The sequence below is a fragment of the Pagrus pagrus genome (assembly GCF_965226575.1).
Source record: "Pagrus pagrus genome assembly, chromosome: 11".
Classification (NCBI taxonomy): domain Eukaryota; kingdom Metazoa; phylum Chordata; class Actinopteri; order Spariformes; family Sparidae; genus Pagrus; species Pagrus pagrus.
This window is the reverse complement of record NC_140195.1, coordinates 15,379,127-15,399,376: the sequence shown is the minus strand read 5'-3', so window position 1 is coordinate 15,399,376 and position 20,250 is coordinate 15,379,127. Positions and strand designations below refer to the sequence as shown.

Below are 20,250 nucleotides of genomic sequence, written 5' to 3'. Positions count from 1 at the left end.
GGGACGTTGAACGCAGCATTCTGGGAGGGTCTTGTGAGTATGAGCTCGGCCGCTTCCTCGACCCTTCACTCTGGTTACAGCTGCTTCAAGGGAAGGGCCACAGCAGGAGGGAAACACGGAGGTCTCTGGTATTTGAAGGCACACTGTGGGAGAGGTAAGAGAACAAATTGTGCTTTTTGTCCCTTTCATTTTCAGAGCTCCTCGAGTTTATTAAACCCACTTTGAGGTTGGAAGGAAAAGTAGTAAAAAACGACCACCGCTCTCTGAGGACGCGTTCATGAGCCCTGATGGCAGCAGCAGCCTCGGCGAGTTGAAACCTGTTAACTTGTTGGGAAGTTTTCCAGCGGTGTGGATCAAGTGTTTCGACGTTTTGGTGACGAACGTGAAAGAAAAGTATGAAACCGAGGACACTCCTGTTTGTTCCCTCGGAGATATGGATCATATCAGCATTCCTGGCACACAAACCCAGCCCTCGTCTGTCCCCATAATATTCTTCATTATGTAATTTAATTACACGGACTTCAGCTGTGGAGGCAGGCGGGGTCGATCTTTAGTCGCTGTAAAAAAAAAAAACTTTGTTGCCTCTTTCTCTTTGGAAACCTGTTCGACCAGTGAACGGGGACTGGTGGTATCGGATGTTTTTCTTTTCTTTTCTTCTTGGAAAGCAAAAAACAAACAAACAAAAACAACTTATATAGGCTCCCGAGTGAGTGATCTTTTTCTATTTTATGGTTATGTGGTCCAGATTTCTGCTGCCCGTCACGAATAAGTGTTAAAACATGAGTCTGTCCCGAGGAAATTCCTCTCGGAGTCACCACACCCTTGTTGTGCTGCTCGGCTACTGTAGCGCAGACCCTCATTTCTCTCACAGGCTTGTTCCCTTCCCTTGTCTTGGCTTGTTCCCCATAACAAAACTACCGGTTTCTGGCGTGAACCCAAGCAAACCCTGCAGAACTCTGTCATGCATCCACTGGACTACTCCCTTGTGTCCCTGCTCCACACAGGTTGTTAAAGGGCAGACACAGGAGAGGAAGAAGAAGAGGGAGAGTGCTTTAAATATTTCCCTACAGATTCCCCAGCCTGTTTGTTTGCATGTAAAATGTTTGTTTGTGAGGCTACGACATGTACGACAGTATGATGTCATCATAGCTGAACAGCTGATTGCTGACCGAGCTGTTTACAGGTAGTGGTCAGAAGAGGAAGTGGCACACACACACAACACAAATCAGTGCCAATGCAGTGGAAGGAAGTGTTTGTGGAAACCCCCAATCTGGACTACGTTCATGTGAAAGCAGAAGTGGTGGTTGTCGCCCCAGTGTGGTTTTGACTGTCAGTCTAACAAGTGATGTAATCCAGAGCGAGCTGTATTAGGTAGTAGTATCGGTGGTGATAGGGAGCCGAAGTCACGCCTTTCCCCCGTGGAACCTTATTTTGTATGGTTGTGAACGGTGAGAGACAAATAGTTTGTCGATCCTGTGTGTCATGAATCACACATATGATGTTTGTGAATTTAAAAGATAGTTTTCCAAGTCAATAATGTTGCAGTTTGTCATAAAACTAATTAATTATAAGACTGTGAAAACACATTATAAAGACTACACAGGCAACAGTCTTGTTAGTGACGTCGTCTAGTTGAAAGGTCACCTGTGTATGTGTAATTCATGGTACAATTAAAGCAGGATCAAAATATGATTTCTCTCTCCGTTCACTTCCATACAAAGTTTTTCCAAAATAAGGTCCCATGGGGCAAACCAGAAGGGGCGTGACTTCAGCTCTCTATAGTAATACTGTCGAGGGTGTGTCGGATATTTTAGTACGCTATATTGAAAATGGAGGTCACATGCAGAAGAATTCTTGGAAGCATTTAATTAGAGAACTGATGAAGTTGAATTTCTCTGATGAAAACAACGGCTAATGACCCCCTAATTAAGACTTGAGCCCTCCCAAAAGAGGTAAGACCAACATGTTGATGGAGTCGTAACATTTGTATATTCTTCTTACCCCTAATCTTAAGTATTACAATGTATATTCCTCATATGCTTGCCTGGAAGAATCTTGTAATATGATTTTAGTCACCCCTAAAGTGGACCATACCATATTAGATAGTTATTTCAAGTTTATATGGATGAGTGATTGAAGCTAATATTTGCCGTAACCTTTCCCTGAATGACGGCACGCCTTTTGATTTCCAGTGTTGGTCAAATATGGAGTTATGTGTGCTTACGGTTTGGCATTTCACAGGGGAGGGATTGTACTGTGGCCCCTTCAACCCTGGAGAAAAAAATCGGCTCCCCCAATTGTCGTATAATCAGCACTCTGTGTGAAATCATTGGGTATTTTTGACAAGGGACCACGCTGTTTCAATCTTTGTAAGTGTGTCAACAATGGATATTTTTAAGGAGACCTTGGGACATTTTCCAGATGTGTTTGTGGCAGCGACAAATTTATTTTTTGACGGTAAATAGGGACTCCGGCTGTGTTCGTCGTGACCAAAACAAGTATTTTAAGCCATATATGATGTTTTTCCGCACCCTAAGCAAGTGGTTTTTGTGCCTTGACCTAACCAGAGCACAAGCACAGCAATGTCACAACATAAAATAGAAAATTAAACCTTAAGGACCGTAAAGTTGCAACTTCAATAAATGTAAAGTTTCAGCACATCCATGGTTTGGAGAAACCAACATTTATTCTGGCGATTAGGTTGGTCCTGTTTTTTCCAACCAACAGTCTACAAGGCAATGCTATTTAGTTCACAAGATTTAAAATGGAGAAAAACGGCATTCCTCACATTTAAGAAGTTGGAACCAGAGAGTGCTAGGTAAAAGAAACATACACATACATTTATTCATTAGTTAATCGACTCGGTTTCGCTCTAAAACTGTGCTCCTTTTAATTCATCTTGTGAAATAACATTGTGGTGTCCTGCAGATTTATAGTGAAGCTGAGCCACCAAAGGAGTACACACAAGAACAGAACGTATCATATAAATAATCTAAGCTTATTAACTTTATAGTTTTGAATCAGGACCTTTAGTGTTTGAAACAAGTAGCTTGTGGAAAAAGAGGTGGGCTGACTTCCGAAGGCTAAAGCTGTTATTTTGTGTGAGTGTCAGATACTGTACATATATAATTAACATTTAGGTAGACATAAGTATCATTTTGGACTCTATTTCCCAATTACACAAAAACCCTGATCCTAAATAACCCAAAGCTCATATTAAAGACTTGGTGTGTCTTATTGACATTATTATAAAGCATCTTCCGTCTCGAGCACGTGAGCTCTCATTCTTTTCTTCTTCCCGTATTGAGGTCATCTCAGAGGACAGCTGAATGGCTCAGTAGGTCAGCCCGAAAGCCTTCATGGAAAACTATTATGGATCAAAAGCTCCATATACTGTATGCCAGGATCACCAGAGGCGACTTAACCCTGGTACTGCGCCTCATTTTATTCCCCTCAGCATGCTCCCTGCGACTGACCTACAATGAGTGTTTTACTTTTCGCCTGTTGTACGTGCCAGCCTGAGCTTCAGGGATGGCGAAGTCCGCTTACATTAGTTTGTCGCAGGCGAAGGTTTAGCTCAGATGTCCATTTTTTCCATCATTGCAGCTCACACTCACTCTATTGTGAAGCTGTAGGTGCTTATCAGCCGATGTGTTCGAACACAATGCCCCACAGTATCCTGTCTTAGATTAGTCTGGACAACTTTCCATCAACAGTTATTTCCAAGGAGGCCAGTGTCGTACTGAAAGCACACACCGAGACCACAGGAAAATGCTGAGTTTAGGCCCCTCACTGTTTCTGTTTCCTAGTCATCTGATGGTGACCGACAAACATGTCCGCATGGAAAATCGTGTCTGCAGGCTGTGGGGTGTATCACGCACAGACAGCAGGCAGATGAGAAAATCCTCTGGGAAAAACATGTAATCTCTGCAAGAGTTTCCTGTTTGGATCTTGCACTTTCAGGAAGTCCCTAAAAGGACTTCCTAGAAAACAGAACATTTTCTTCTGAACTCTGTTTCTCATCCAGTTCAGAGATCCATTAAACTCTTGTGCTAACAGAGCTTTTATCAAACCTTTTATCTCCTCCTCAGTTTAACTTTTATTCATATCATCAGCATTTTAATCTGATCGACTTGTTACTGCCCAAGTTGCACTTATTCCAGCCTTTAGTTACTTGCAAGTGTTATAAGATAAACCGGAAAACATTCGATAAAATGCCATCCCTACTTGCTGTTAACACACCACATAACTGTAGGGCACAGATGAGACGAGCTGTCGAGGTGTTGGGAGGTGGCCACTCCATCCAGGCTGCGTAGCTACATGATGTGTGTGTGTCAGCTCTGGCTTTCATTTGTGCTGTGTGAGTCGGAAAGGAGGAATGCAGCACCCTAAGGATACGGCACATTAGCTCTCTGATGGTGACATCACACTGCAACACAGGAAGAGAGAGAGAGAGAGAGAGAGAGAAAGTGAAGGGATGAGGACAGGGAGAGAACAAGAGCCTGGAGGAGGATGGGTAGAATAGAGAGCTGAAGGAATAAATACAGAGTGAAGAAGAAACAGCATCCAGCAAAAGAGTTGGAAATCAGAGCTACATTATTTCTAACCAAATCCTGATTAGCGCCGTTCCCAATCCACTCCATGACCAATTCATCCATTTTTTTGTGGTTCGTATTCATGGAGTATTATTCAAACGCTTGGTGCACTCTGGTATGTTGTGAAGTTTCTCCACACAACACGTTCACGTTCTAGTTTAGACCATCACGCCTCTCCTTCCTCCCTCTCCTCCATCCGTCTGACTTTTCAGCTTGTTTGCACCACATGTGGAGGCTCAGGGGCGGATGAAAGGATAATTCTGTGTGATTTTTCTCTCCCTCGTCCTCTGCTCTGAGCCGAGCTGTGTGCACTGTGATAAATTGGGCCGAGGGAGTCTCAATGGCTCTGTCCTATTTTGGGCTCCAGTTAGGTTCTCTGACTTTAGCTGCTTCCCTGGCCTGGATCTTGAGCAGCCACTTCTGGTCTCAAGTGGGGTTCAACCTTGAAAATATTGAACTTGGCTTCAACTTCTCTTTAAGAATTTCTGAAATTCAACCTCAAGCAAAAGGTTGTGATGTTCTGTAAGGAGTGAAGGAATTCCTCAGCAGTATTTTCTAGATGGGTTTTCTTAGGCATATGCACAGTTTCATGACACCAACTTCTTTGATGGCTCAATCTGGAGTGCTGTGACTTGAACACACGAACTGGAACAAATGCAAATTAATGTGTAATATTTGAATCACATCATTTTTCTTAGTAATCCTGCACATAAGTGTGACATCCTCCTCTTCCATCAGTCCATCTGCAGCTGCACCAAATCGGTTGAAACTGTTGTGAATCTCAACTGTGTCAAATCCAGTTTTCAACCAACTGGAACATTATAGCTCAACTTGTCGGCTGCACTTTTGCCTCATGTATGTTACTCATTCTGTTTCTGACCTCTACCTCTGCAAATATATTTTTACACCTGCTAACGTCTGAATTGGAAGTGTGTGAACTAGAGCAAGAACTGTGCTTGTTTGTACCAGGTTAACAAAATGGCAAAAACTTCAAAAACAGTAAGCTAAATCTGCACACAAGCTCAAATGTGTTTACTCACATGTACTGTATCTTTATTGTCGACTGAGCTTCATGAAAAATCCCATCCTCCACTTTTCAACCCACAGAAAGAAAGGGGGACACTGTTGGGGGACGGATGTTGTGTGTTATGAAGAAAAGGGTGAGGGGTGTTGAAAGTGGGTGAGACATTCCTCATAGCTTATGTCCTCCCACATTTGTACACAGTCAGACGGAGTTGTGTGTGAGCACTCAGTGACCCGCTATTAATCATCGTGTGGAATGCATTTAGCTGCTTTGACCAGTCAGTGTGTCAATAACAGCTAACACTCTAGTTAATATTTGTCCAGAACGGCTCAAATGTTTTGTTCACCTATTTTACATATGACAGGCTGCTAATAGTAGGTAGTGAAGTAAGGCAGGGAGGACATGCGTATCCGTTTGCAAGTCTGCTGAGGCATGAGTTTATCTTCTTGTCATTCTTTATTTACCTTTTTCTGTCATTGCTCGGTAACTTCTAGCAACAGACCCTTTATTCAGTACAGTAGAGAAGCACAACTTGCAGTGATTGCATTTTTTACTCTTTGCATGCCAAGTTTCAGTCTGTTTATCTCTATTTTAGATCAGATCAGTTAAACAAATCCATGAGCACAAAACACCTTCTCTGAGACTAAGAGGTTGTCACAGCAGCGCCTATTTTCTCTTGTCTCAGGGATCACGAGGGTAACGGTAGAAAAATGCGGTGCATATTGCACAGTAATCCTCCAGCAATGTGCGCATACATGTATTCACTTGGTCACATAGCAGCACCTTGACGCATGACATCACGCAGGTTTGCCTAAATTTCCTGCATCGGCACCCCTGCTGCCTTGCCAGACTGGCCTCATTTAAAGGGTAACTCCACCAATTTTCCACAATAAAGTGTGTTTACAGGTCTTGAAGAGTACGCCTGCATATGTTAAGAAAGGAGCATAATGCCTTTTTTGGTTCCAAATGAAGCTGCATGTAATCTTGATAAATTGCCTCCAGTGATGTCAGTCAGTGGCCAAATTGCATTGTGGGTAAGGTTTTGAAAAGCAGTCCACTGTTTTAGCATGAGAGAGAGAACGCTTTTTTCCCTACACATCTCTTCTGCCATTCAAAACCTGCCGCCCACATTACCCACGATGCAACTCAGCCAATGAGTGACATCACTGGGGGCGATTGATCAGGTTACATGCAGCTTCCTCTGCAGCCACAAAGGGCTTTATACCTTTTTTTTCACAAATGCGGTAGTTCTCCCCAAGACCCATAAACACACTTTAATTTGGAAAATTGGTGGAGTTACCCGTTAAACGAAGGCTGGGACGGTATTTTTTTAAAAGAAAATAATAAAGCCAGTCTTAACATGGCCTAACCCGGGTGATAAACGTAACATTTAGGTCTAAAAGCGATTTCCTTTGTTATTTAGTTTAGTGTTGTGTAGTGTTTTGTATACCAGGGCTGCCTGTGAAGAGTGTCTCATTGTTGGACAGCCTCCCACGCAAGAACAAAACACTGCAGTTCAAAATGTCAGCAGCATTATAAAGGTGTGGTTCACCTGCAGCTCTGTTCGCACTGCTTGCTGCTGCACATACCATTAATTGAAACAGCTGTTCATGACACATAGTTCAGCCTGTGCGGTTCCATTGTTTTAACAGAGCACAGCGGGGCATTTTTCAACAGCTGGCACGGCCAGAAAAAAACCTAGACAAGAACTGTAAATGTGTTGGGCCTTTTGAAATCGTCAGCATGCTTAACATCTTCTGAATATAATGAGTAGAGTAAATGTGTGGATGCCTTTCAAAAGATGGTTTCATGGTTTGAACTCTGGAGTGCCTTCAGCATTTAGATCTTAAAAGGATCAGATTAGATCAGATCTAAACCGCCTTCTGTTATTAGAGCTTATGTTTAAGGCATTTTATTTTATCGGCTTGTTACTGAAGTAAAAGACAAAAATACAAAGCAATTTACTTTGATGATTCTGCTTGAGTTGCACTGGCATTTAATAATGAGGGTTTTATAGCTTGTACTTACTGTTAATCAAATGGGTCGCTAAGTGTAGGGTTGGTGTAAATACCTTGAGTCTGCTGATCCATGTGATTAGAATCTGGTACAGCAGAGAAAGTTTCAATCTTACTGCCTCTCCCAAAGCTCACCAGAAGGTTTTCTTTCCCCTACTACTGCTAATGAACAAGACTTGCTAATGTGTTACTACCACAGGGAAGGGAGGAATCAGCGTCTGTGCTGCATGTGCTAGGAATGAGAACTTTGTCCTTTTGCTACCCCTCGCAGGGACAAGCATTATGCAAGAAGGGATCATTCATCCTAAGACGCGTGTGAACATGGTTTCTCCCGCACAATGATATCACCTATGTGTGTGCAGGTACAGCATGTTTCTGTAGGGACACTAAGGCCCACCACTGTGGCTTCAGTGCATTTTTTGGTTCCAGTTATTCTTTGTAATGATGAGCCAAAGCAGCTGTAATTATCATGTGACTGGCTGGGTCTACAGCCCGTGTCCATTCCATTCATCGCTGCTTCTATGAGTAATTTCAACACCACACAGATAGCTATCCTTATTTAAGTATTTATGAGCACATTTGGACAGTTTTTTTTCTCCTAAAAATTATTTTTCCCCCCAACACCAACGGGCCTACTTACCACAACATAAAATCCAGGGCACGCTTAATTATTGATTGTTGAACGTCACACAAAGTAGAGCTTTGTAATATAAATGCAAATGGAAAAACATGGAATAGCTGCAGGCAGTGAAAGATGTTACACTGAGGTGCATTTAATTTGCTTTTAATCAGGTTAATGTAGCTTTGGTAATATAATTAATAATATTTAAGCTTCAGTTAATGGTCCGGTGTGTAGGGTTTAGTGGCATTTAGCTGTGTGGTTGCAGATTTTAACCAACTTAACCCCCCAACTTGTCCCACCTTCTCCAAGTCCGGCTGCTAAAAAAACAGAAGGCCCTGTTCAAAGCCAGGGTTTGGATTGTCCATTCTGGGCTACTGTAGATAAGGGACTCTGCATCTACCCCATCTGTAGATATAAAAGTTTTATTCTATAATAACAAAAACACAATGATTCTGAATTTCAGGTGATTACACAATAATGGGATAATAATTATGAATAATATACTCCATTTCTGCCCCTAAATCCTACATATTAGACCTTTTTATATCCAAAATATTCACATAAAATCGTTCATCCTCCACTTTGTGATGTGGGTGTCTGCTGAGGGATAGCAACAGAATGTGTGTGAGGATTCATGGAGAGCAGGCTGAGTCTCGAGTTGTGTGTCTTGAGGAAAAACCAGAGGAAGGACTGGTTGTGTTGGACTCCTCCTTGTGCTAATAAAGCTTTGCTTAAGAGACCTGAAGGGCAGAATGAGAGAAAATGACAAAATGGTTGAATTCCAGTTGTCTTGCCTGTCGTTGCTGCCAGGAAATCACTGAAAGGAAGCGAAGACAGGAAGTGAGGAAGGCAAATTAAGTGAGAAATTACTTGGAAGTCCTCAGATCACCTCAGGATCCCCAGTCTGCAGGTGCTTCATTTGTTTTAGTGGATTTTCCCTTCAAATTTGTATAAGAAAAGTCTTCCTCCGTTCTTTTTACTGAAAAGTTTTACTGTGAGCCACCTGCAGGAAGTGTTACTAATACCACTTTTAATTGGTGAAGTTGGTGTGTGTATGTGGAATTTCTTTTTAAATGTGGGTAAAAGGGCTGAAAAATAGGCAATTAACTCCTTTCATTTCTTCCTTGCTTTTCAGTTTTTCTGTCCCCCCCTTCCCTCACGTTCGTCACCACAAACACGCGGGAAAGACGGGGACCAGTAGAAAGCAGCAGATCATATCTAGAAAATATGAAAACGTTTTTTTTTAAGTCTCCATCAGTAACACTCTGAATTAGACACATCGTTAATAATGCATTGAAAATTAAACACTTTATACTCGCTTCATTTGTCTTTTACCAAAATGTCACTCCATGAGAGTTAAAGTCAGACAAGGCTCATGAATATTTGATGTAATGAACAGGTTGTTAGTTTGTTCTACTCCGATAGGGCTGCCACTAACAGCTACTTTTATTGTCGATTAATCTGTTTTGTGGATCATTTTCTAGATGAGTTTGGTCTATAGAAGGTCAGAAAATGCTGAAAAATGTGATCAGTGTTTCCCAGAGAACAAAATGACATCCTCAAATGATATTCTTAGTATACTATAATATAGTTTACTGTCATGAAGGACTAAAGAAACCAGAAAATATTCCCATGTATAAATACATTTTTTTAAAAATTGCAGATTTTTTGATTCTCAAAATGGTTAATATAATTTTTGACAACTGATTAGTTATTTGTTGCAGTTCTCGTCTTTGATTTATTTTAAATACATGTAGTAAATGGTAAAATTTTACATCACCAGCTACTGAGTCTCATATTTGGGGTTCAAGTAGTTCTTGAGGAAAAAAATGTCCTAGTTGTCCTGCTAGTCCATCTTGAATAACTGATGAAATGACAAAAGAAAATACTTGATCGTCAAAGTTTTGCATGCAAAAGGCAGACATTTTTCTTTGCACAGTCAAAACAGGAAACATTAAAGCGCATTAACATAGAAACATGATTGGAGCTACATTAAAAAAAACAACCAGGTACTCTTTGTTAAGGACTGAATCAGAAAAGAAAAAGTGTTGTGTTCACTTAAAAAGTGTCTCTACTGATTAAGATATTTTATGGCCACCAAGACAAACGATTTTCTATAAATGTTCTTTAGAGCACAGGGGACTGTTTACCTTTCCCCTGAAGGCAGCAGCTGAAATAGTGATTCGAAGAGGCTGCAGTCGTATGAGATATTACCACTCAAGCTCATTTTCTTCTGATCTCTTAAAATGTCAGGCAATAGTGACAGTGTCAATCGCAGCCTCCTCCAGCATCTTCATATGTCTTGTTTTCTAATGGGTCTTTTTGTCTTCTTTAAACATCTCTTAGCGGGCTACTCGTCTGGCTGGCATCTCAGTGATTTGAAGAACAACACTGGTCTAGATGTAAATGAAAAATGGTCACTGTAACAAAAGAAAATTAGACTTTTTGCTAAGCGTATAAATTGTGTAGTCGCTTTATTTTCACTAAAAATGTTGACAGTATTGCCAGTTATATTTTGTGTGAATATATTATGTCAACATATATTACCCAATTTTAAGTGAAGCAGAACACACCTTAATATCAGCTCTTACTTACTAGCTCTTAGTCCTTGGAGTTCCTGTTCCTGTCCTTGTGCTGGCACAGTGCATTAATGCAAAGTGAAGGAGCCATTATCTCCCTCTAAGAGCCTCGTGCTGCCACTGTCACAGCAGGCAGCACGCTGTGAGAGCTATCGTTGTCAATAAGCTGCATTATTGTGTCACAGCACAAGATTTGCAGGACTAGACCCATTTTCTGAAGCTATCTAGGGCTGCACGGTAGCTACCAGTCACGTGTGTGTGTATGTGTGACTGTGTGTGTCTTCCCTCTGGCAGTGACAGTATGATGTATAGTAGCAGCAGCCTGCTATCACAGAGAACAGGTGGCTCTCTCCAGAGAAAAACAGACAACACACTGGCCCGATTTAATGTGTGGGAGAGAAAAGAAAACCGAACAATTGTCTTTATATTCTTGTGGTGAAGATTGGAGCTGTTGTTACAGTTGGCGAAGGTGAAAATGACTCAAGCTGAGGCAATCAAAGGAAGGATGTGGAGATTTCATTCTTGGATGTACACGGACTCCTGTGTCTTTCTGGTTATTTCAGGGCTCATTGTTTAAAGAAAATATCATGTATCGTGCATGAATTAATTGTTTTGGTAACTCTGCATTGGTGAGCCAAAGTGCTGCCTCTAGGAATTTATCTGGCTTTAGTTCCTGTGAATATTTAGCATCAACAGGATCTTCCAGTCCACCCACAGACCATTTCTGAAGAACCAACTGTTTATACACAGAGTTCAGCAAAACAGTTTACCGTCCCATAGCACAGAACTGTTTTTAGAACTATAGCAGCTACCCTTAAATCTGTTACCTGTACTGATGATGAAAGACGTGCTTTAACTTGTTGTCTTACTTAAAAGCCCCTTAAACCTGTGATATTTGTGTTTTTGGACACTTGGCAGGAGAAACAAGCTGTGAACGCAACACTAACACATATTAGCACCTTTTTAAATTGATATGGCAAACTTTTTAGCAAACATTTCCTGCAACTGTATCCATCATTTGGAGTCATGTTTGAGTATGAAAGCCCAGTGTTCTGTTTCTCTACCAACTTCTAAGGGAAATATCTGGCTCTTTAGCTGCTAAATTCGACACTATGTTCACCAGCTAACTGCTCACAGTCTGCTGTTTAGTGCTGAGCGGTTTGTGTACAGTACGTTTTTAGACTTTTTCACATAAACAGTTGCCTGCTGTGGCCTAAAATGATGGTATTAGAGCAATGAGAGTCAATCAGGAGAGTAAAGATGTTAAAACAAAACAATGAGCTGAAAAATGCTATAAAACTGCAGAGGACTGAAGACTCCTTTTTTAAAATTGACTTTCACTGAGTGATGGCAGTAATCATCACACAAGGCAATATAATAACATGTCCGTATAAACATTGTGTACTTTTTTCTGCCCTCCCTTCCCAGCACTCCTTCCCCACATTCACCCATCTGTAATTGTGTAGAAATAATGGAAGTTATATATAAAAGGGAAAAATCGTTTCACAAACATCGTGTTTTTCTCCATTTGTACAACAACACATTCAAGGTTTCATTCTGAACGATTTGGCACCACATCACTAAACTTCTTCCACCTTTCTGTCTCGTGTCTTATCCACCTAAGCAAGCAAAATATTCAAAATACCCATTCCCGGTCTCAGGGTTATTTGAAAAATCCTGTTTGCCTTGAGGATGCAGGATGCATCTCTTCCTTTGAAAGACAGCAGGACATTTCTCTAAGTTGTTGACCTGTCTGGGGTCTGTCAACATTTTTCCAAGAGATGGCATTTAGACATCTTGCTCGTAGTTGGCACATATCAAGAAGAATTTGTTTACTTTTTAACTTTTGGATCTTGGAGTTACTTTAGTGTTAAAATCTCAACAATAGCAGTGTGAAAACTCCTCAAACCGACCTCCTCCCCTTCTGTTACTTGAGGCATGTATCTCGATTATTGCTATCAAATTGTTATCAAATGTATGCACTTTAACTGGAATAACATTGTACTTATGTTACTCCAGTTAAAGCGCATAAATTCAGCCAGTTATATTGTCACAGCTTGTCTCTGGTATTAGCTGATTGGGTTTGGGCCTCAATACAAGCATCCTGCCATTCATCAAGTGTAATTTCCACTCATAAATCCCCCTCCAGGCACTTAACCCTGATTTAGAGAATACTTTACAGCCAGAGACACTTGGCCTTTGCCATAGTTGTTTTGTGTTGTGGTTTTCTCTAAAGCAGAAAGAGGTGAGATTGATAATGAATTGCTCTGATTGGCTGAAGTAAAACTTTGTCAGTAATAAAAGAGTAAATAACATTATTAAACACATTTGAATATATTTGAAATATATATTTTAATCATTATTATTTTGGGGGTTTTATTGGGGCCTTATTCATCGATTGGAGATGGCGTCCTTCTCCTGGACTAGAACATGGAGACTTAAATGCTTAGGGACAGTCATCTACACTGTACATGTCTGTAATCAGGGTAACAGGCAAGCTGTAACCATGGTAACAACTGTGTGACAGGGTCACACAAACTCGTACTAAAGCTTACACTAATTGCGTCGGCCTGGTTTCGACAAAAAAAAAGCTTGAGTTGGATTCAGGTTTAGGGCAGTGAAAAAATAAAAAAAGCTGAAACATAGTTTGACATATGTTTATAAACCTGAGCGGCCCAACTAAAGTCTATGTGTGGGAAACACTGCCATTGGTAATATAAAACCATTGATTATATCTGCTGTAAGGACTCTGCTGTCGGTGACGGCAGAGGTGTAGATCTGTTCTGGTCCAGGTAGTCTAGAGTGGTGAAAGCTGATGCTGCTGGCAAGCAGCCAGTCGGTCGTCTCATCACCTACTGCCTTCTCTCTATTATTGTCAGCTTGTGGGAGATAGCTATTGATCCGTGTGTGTTTGTGTGTGTGTGTGGCTGAATCGTTTCATTCACATACACACACCTTCCAAGGGATACAAGAAAAGAGACTGGGAGAGAATTTGTGTTCAATACAGAAGGTGTCACCACAATCCAATAAGAGCTGTAGATCACAGAGGGATGTAGAAGTGACACAGTATGATCATTGTTAATGTGTGTCAGAGGCCACGCGTGTGCAGCAGTGTGTGGAGCTCCGAGGCTGCAGTATTCCCACCACCGTGGCTCTCCTCCTCTTCCTTTCCCTCCCACTGCTTTTCCAGCCCAGTGCTGAACCCTCAGCTCGACTCTTTCAGAGCCGCACCCTCTTCCCTTTCCTGTGTGTGAGGTGGAAAACAGACTTCGATCATCTCTTCTTTTTTCCCCCCTCTCGTTCTCACTCTAACTATTTTTGGTTTCATTGTTTCACGCCCCTCTTCTGTTTGAACAGACAGTTTCACAGTTTTATGATTGTTTGGTCACTCAGTCCTTAATGTATAAACTAACCATGGTGTCTCCTGTTTGTAGATGGCAGCCATCAGGAAGAAGTTGGTGATAGTTGGAGATGGTGCTTGTGGGAAGACCTGCTTGCTCATCGTCTTCAGTAAGGACCAGTTCCCAGAGGTCTACGTCCCCACTGTGTTTGAGAACTACATCGCTGACATTGAAGTGGATGGCAAACAGGTACTTAATATTTTCAGTTTAATTCTTATTTGTTTTGGGAATATGATTACGACTACAAAAAAGGCTTGTTACTTTAGTGTTAATGCATTTGAGGGGGATTATTGATTATTTTTATTTTGCGTCACCGCACGCCGCCATCATTGCATATAGCGCATGGCAGATGTAGCAAGAAGAAAAAGACGTGATAGTCCGATCAAGGTGGAAAAGGAGAGGGAGACTTGATTGAGGAAAAAGTGTGAAGTGACAAAGGCTCACATTCACATTCACAGACATGTCCAGTAGAAATGTCCTTCAGAGGGATGCTTTTTACTTTGGTAAAAGTAGAAGTACTGTTTCAGCTTCTTCACTTGAGTCTTTTTTACACAAGCACCTGTACTTCTACTCAAGTACAGAATGTGTGTCCTTTTGCCATCTCTGATTAAGGTATGATGATAACTACATCATCAGTGATGAAGAGAAATGGTCCTCAGATCAGGCCGGTTTATGTGACTGAAACTGCTGCAGTAGTGTTGAAAATGCGACCCTGTTTGCCCTGCTGGTTGAGAACCACGTGCCATTAAGGCCGATGGGGATAAGTGCTTATTGTGAGCAGATCCTTGGGTTCTTTTCATTGTTATAAAGCAGCAGACCTCCAGCCAACAACAGGAAATGGATCAGTGCCACCTTCCTGCCCGGTGTTGGAACCCCTCCGATCCGGCATACATCATGACTAATGCCCCATTTCCTGTTTCCTGTTTCCTGTGCTGTACAAAACAACGTTGACTTTACTCCAAGTCTTTTAACCCAGGTTTACAAATTCTTTAAAAAACTCTTTACTATAATAAAGTATTACCTAACAAGTCAGTGTCACTGAATTTTCAGCCACCCCCACCCAACTTATCATTTGATTACATTTAAAGGCTCATTTCCACCAAGCAGTCTGGTTGTTTGCCACCCTTCTGTTGAGGTACCGAACACAGTGATCTGATACTAAAAGGTGGAGTCAGAACACAAGAAAAGAAACCTGTAAAGGGCATCATTGTTATAATAAACCATAGATGAGGCTCATGACAGACACCTAGTGGTAATCAGGGGTGCCAAAAGTACACACATCCTTAAGTAGAAGTACAGATACTTCCGTCCCGATCAGCAAAAAATTGAGAAAATAAGAAAATCGAGTCAGAGGGCTGCAGTCTCTGCAAAAACGAGACACTAACAAGCCTTTTCTCCCCATTCTCCCTCTCTGTCTGTTTCCGTCTTGTTACATCTTTTCAACTTGCTAGAGCTGCCATGCCCAACATGCACTCATAGGTTGAAATCAGTCTTGTGATGTTAGGAAGGCGGCGTGCAGCGACGCAAAATAAAAATAATCGATAATTCCCCTCAAATGCATTCAGACTAAAGTAATGACCTCGTTTTGAAAATGTAAGGAGTGGAAGGTACAGATATTTGAGTTAAATGTAGGGATTAAAAGTTAAATATAGTCAGAAAAATAAATACTTCAGCAAAGTACAGATATCTGAAAAATCTACTTGAGTACAGTAACACAGTATTTGTACTTTGTTACTGGCATCTCTGATGGTAAGAGATGTCAGAAGCAGCAGATATAGACACGGGTTTGTCATGGTGTGGTGTTAACTGACTTTCCCAGACAGAAGATGTGGTGCAGCTCAGTCCACTTGTCTCACACACTGTTAAAAATGCCCCATCTATGCTACACTGTAAGTCAGAAGGCACTGTGGCCAAGCAGTCATGCCAAGGTAAGTAGTTTGTCAGCCAACAAGCAAGACTTGGCAAGACATGAGTGCAGGGAGACGTCAGAAAAGTCCAGATGAGCTGCTAGAATGCTGTGTAGTTGTCCGGTGATGACTGTTTTTACCCAATTCTCCAGCTGTGTTTGTAATTACACTGGTGAGGTCACTGTAAAATAATACCAACAGTGTGTAGGATAAACTAGGTCAATTTAACAGTTAAAGCTAAAAGACCTCAGCCATTTAGGAGACTTTTAACACTCGAAGGTTGCATGATGTATGCATGCAACGTCTCTTACAGGCAACTGTGCATGAGACTTTCCCATACAGTGTGTGTATCATCTGCTCGAGCAGATGATAATTTGCTGTGCATTTGTTTATGTAGATCAGGTCAGGCCCTCTGGGATTGCAAACAGTTTGATTAACAGCCTCAGTAAAACCTGCGGGAGCCATCTCCACCTCTAGGGAGTTGCTTTTTTAGGCCTGATATCAGAGGAGTGACTTGTTTTTTAACCTTTTTCCTTCCTCTTCCTCCTCAAGTCTCGATGCCCATATTCTCTGTCTCTGTTTACTTCCCTCATCTTCATTCTGTTGTCAGTGAAGTGAGAATATCCAACCTAGTTTTAATAATGTGTAACATGTTTTTTTGTTTGGTTTTTTTCTTCCAATCTGTGTTAGGTGGAGTTAGCGTTGTGGGATACAGCAGGTCAGGAGGACTATGACAGACTGAGGCCTCTCTCCTACCCCGACACAGACGTCATCCTCATGTGCTTCTCCATAGACAGCCCCGACAGTTTAGGTAAGGCCAGATACAAACTGCTCACCCACTCAGCAAAACGGTTGTAACATTACAGACCAGTGATTCCCAAAGTGTGGGCTGTGAAAGGTCATTTACAGTAAGTGTTATTCTTCATTTATCTGACCTGTTTTCGTCCAGTCTTGTGTTGACGTCTGTTTCAGGAGGGCAACATTTTGACTGGGGAACAGACTTCCACACAACATCAGAATTTATGTAATCCGGTCAACAATGGGAAATTAAAACTGCTTGTGTTTAAAGATATGCAAGTTTAAGGAATTATTTCGTGTATGTAGATGGATTATTAGTTTGCACTGCACTGCCTTAGGCTAACATTCACATAGGATTCTTGTTTTTAAAAAAAAAAAAAAAAGGGTAAGCACTTTATCTGAGTCACGAGTGTTAATCAGAGTAGTGGTTTAAAGTTTGGGTGAGCCCCAGAAGATTTTCTAATTTCAAATTGGCCTGTGTCATTCTTAAATTTGGGAGTGGCTGTTTTTGAAGATTGTTGTGTCTCAGTAAAGTATTTTTTTCTCTTGTCAGCAGAATTTAAGTGACCCCTGAGACACAAAAAGTGTGTACGCCTGTTAAAAATATTAATAACAATAAAGCAGAAAGTTACATAGCGGTTCTTCAAGAAGAAGTTTAAGAGAAGAAGTTAGACAGAGCTTCAATCTACAAAAAATAAGGGACAAAGAAAACACAGAACTTGCATGCCGTGATACTGAAAACAGGCCAGTAACACCAAATAGGGAGCTCCGTCTGAGTGCATTGGAAAAGCTATAACGATTTATTTTTTGCACACATGCAGAGGGGCATTTTGGCTAATGTTCCATTAAATCTCCACATTTTCCACCACGAGCAGGGCTCATCTGTCAGTGCAGTAAATAAAATAAGTACTGATCCTCCTTTATAGTTTTTCCCTTCTGGTTATTTATGTATTTTTCACACAAATTTCCCGTCTGCTGCTTGTGTGCAGACTTCATGCAATTAATGATCCACGTTGTGAAAGTGTAATGCTTATTCAGATGGTGTTTCTTCGTGAGTATGATTAAATTATTACAGTTTGCTGTTAGTCTGCTCTCTGGTTTAGTAACTCAAGACGGTAAATTAAGTAATTCCACACATGACCGTTTCCCTAGCGCAGCAATCTGAATAAATCATTGAGAAGTTTTAACAGCAGAGCTTCCAAGATTGACTCTGATCAATGCTTAATGGAGACGCTTATGGGTTTTAATTGAGTTTAATTCAGACTGTAATCGAGCTGCTGCTGCTGTTGTGGTTGTGTGGGGCTCAAATTTCTGAAGGGATTTTCTGGAAGCATTCACAGAATCTGTCGCATGTATTTCAGGCTAGGATCTGAATGTTCTTGGTCCTCAAAAAACAAATCAAACCAATGAGAAAAAAAGTCCTGTTTAGTCAAACTTCAGCCCTTAGGCTTTCTCCCATACTGTTTTGATATGGGCAATGCCACAGATACTCGTATCACAGCATCTCCTTCGAGACCGGGCCGATTTTGGCAAGCAGACTCGGCCATTTATCATGAAGAGGTTGGTAACCTCTCGATGTTTATGTCTGCACAGTCACAAGGGAAAGGACAAGGCCTCTCTCAGCTGTCCTTGTAGGGAGAAACATCTGGAATTGACTGTGCAGTGACTGTAATTATTTTTTTCCCCCTTTTTTTCCCTCTTCTTGTAGAGAACATTCCTGAGAAATGGACGCCTGAAGTGAAACATTTTTGTCCCAACGTCCCGATCATTCTGGTGGGCAACAAGAAGGACCTGAGGAATGATGAACACACACGCAGGGAGCTGGCCAAGATGAAACAGGTGCGTGTTTCTCTCCAACCTCCCTGTTTCATATCTAAATCCACTGTGTCTTTTTAACCCTAAAAGAAGACTAATTATGCTTTGTCAGTTTTTCCTTTCCTTTAGTGTGTTATATTGGTTCTTGTGCATGTAAAAGGTCTTGAAAGTAAAACAGGAGCCCCAACGGGAGCTCCTCTCTCCCACAGAAAACACTGCTCCTGAAACACCTCAGTAGTCCCGCCTTAAATTCAGTGACTTTGCGACATCACACTTCGTCATCATGTCACACATTTGCATAATGTATGCCTTTATTGATGGTAGAAGTAAGGCTAACTGGAAGCTGAAAACACGACAGAGCCGACTCGAAACACACTAAGAGGTGCTGGCTCAGGTGTGTGGGAGCTGACCAATCAGAGGAGACTGGGTATTCGGGAGGGGGGTATTAAAACAAGTAGACCTATTCTAGTAGTAACCCAGAATAAAATTATAAACCTGAAAATGAGAATAATATGTCTCCTTTAACCCTCCAGGAGCCAGTTAAATCTGAGGAGGGCAGAGACATGGCCAACCGCATCAGTGCCTTTGGCTACCTGGAGTGCTCCGCCAAGACCAAGGACGGCGTGCGGGAGGTGTTCGAGATGGCCACCAGAGCAGCGCTGCAGGTCCGCAAGCGCAAGAAGAGGGGCGGCTGCCAGCTACTGTGAAGGGAGTTTGTTGGCCAATCAGCACCAGAGGGAGGACTCCCCCCTTTTACACTTAGTGAAACCTTAAATCAATGGCTTCCGTGGACTATACTTACTTCACAGATGCAGATACGCCACAGAAGAATATGAAAGACTGACACACCTGTTTAAAAGCAAAACAAATCAGCCTTTTTTTAAAAACCTCTGCTACTTACACTGTCAGTTTTGTTTCTGTTTTGCTGTTTTTTCCTCTACCAGCTTGTTTGTGTGAAGGACCTGCCCCTCTCCCTCCTATATGAATGTATGTTTGTATTTATATGTGCATATACTTTACAAATATATCATGGATCTGCCTCTGTGTTATGATTGTTTACAGAGAAGGGTCTTATAGTTCACGTGCCCACTGACTGTCCCGCTCTCACGGCTGCAGGTTGCAGACAGTTTTGCTTTAGTATGAAACCCCTGCTTCTCTTGCATGTACCACTCCTTCAGACACAATCCATCTATTTCTCATACCACTATTAATTTTACACCCTTGCCGTCCTATTTCACCAAGTGCTGATTCAGCAGAGCTCTGTCCCCCCCAGCTTTCTCTTCTGACATAAAGGACTAAATTTAGAGCGTCTTCTCACTGCATTAATCCACTGACACCTACATATACTGAAGCAGCAGCAGCAACTATTTGTGCAGAGAGGTTTTGGACTGCACCTCACTCCGTCTCTCTTCCGTGGCGATAGCTTAAACTGGCACTGGAGACAGTAGTCTATTGTCACGGACACAATGCCCTCAGTCACGCTCACACTGGCTC

General features: G+C 41.6%; 1 protein-coding gene across 1 annotated transcript; it reads left to right on the top strand.

Annotated features, from left to right (window-relative positions):
* Positions 1–44: 44 nt before the first annotated feature.
* Positions 45–19,795, top strand: LOC311265795 (rho-related GTP-binding protein RhoA-D). Its single transcript, XM_084367798.1, has 5 exons — positions 45–154; positions 14,270–14,425; positions 16,834–16,954; positions 18,650–18,780; positions 19,290–19,795. Exons 2-5 carry the CDS (start codon positions 14,270–14,272, stop codon positions 19,461–19,463), a joined length of 582 nt encoding a protein of 193 aa, XP_084223924.1. The 5' UTR covers positions 45–154; the 3' UTR covers positions 19,464–19,795.
* Positions 19,796–20,250: the final 455 nt, after the last annotated feature.

Excerpts from the sequence above, each read along its gene's own strand:
- LOC311265795 (XM_084367798.1), top strand. The coding sequence starts at position 14,270 with ATGGCAGCCATCAGGAAGAAGTTGGTGATAGTTGGAGATGGTGCTTGT. Across the intron at positions 14,426-16,833 it reads TTGAAGTGGATGGCAAACAG|GTGGAGTTAGCGTTGTGGGA; the intron begins GTACTTAATATT and ends AATCTGTGTTAG. Across the intron at positions 18,781-19,289 it reads AGCTGGCCAAGATGAAACAG|GAGCCAGTTAAATCTGAGGA; the intron begins GTGCGTGTTTCT and ends TTAACCCTCCAG.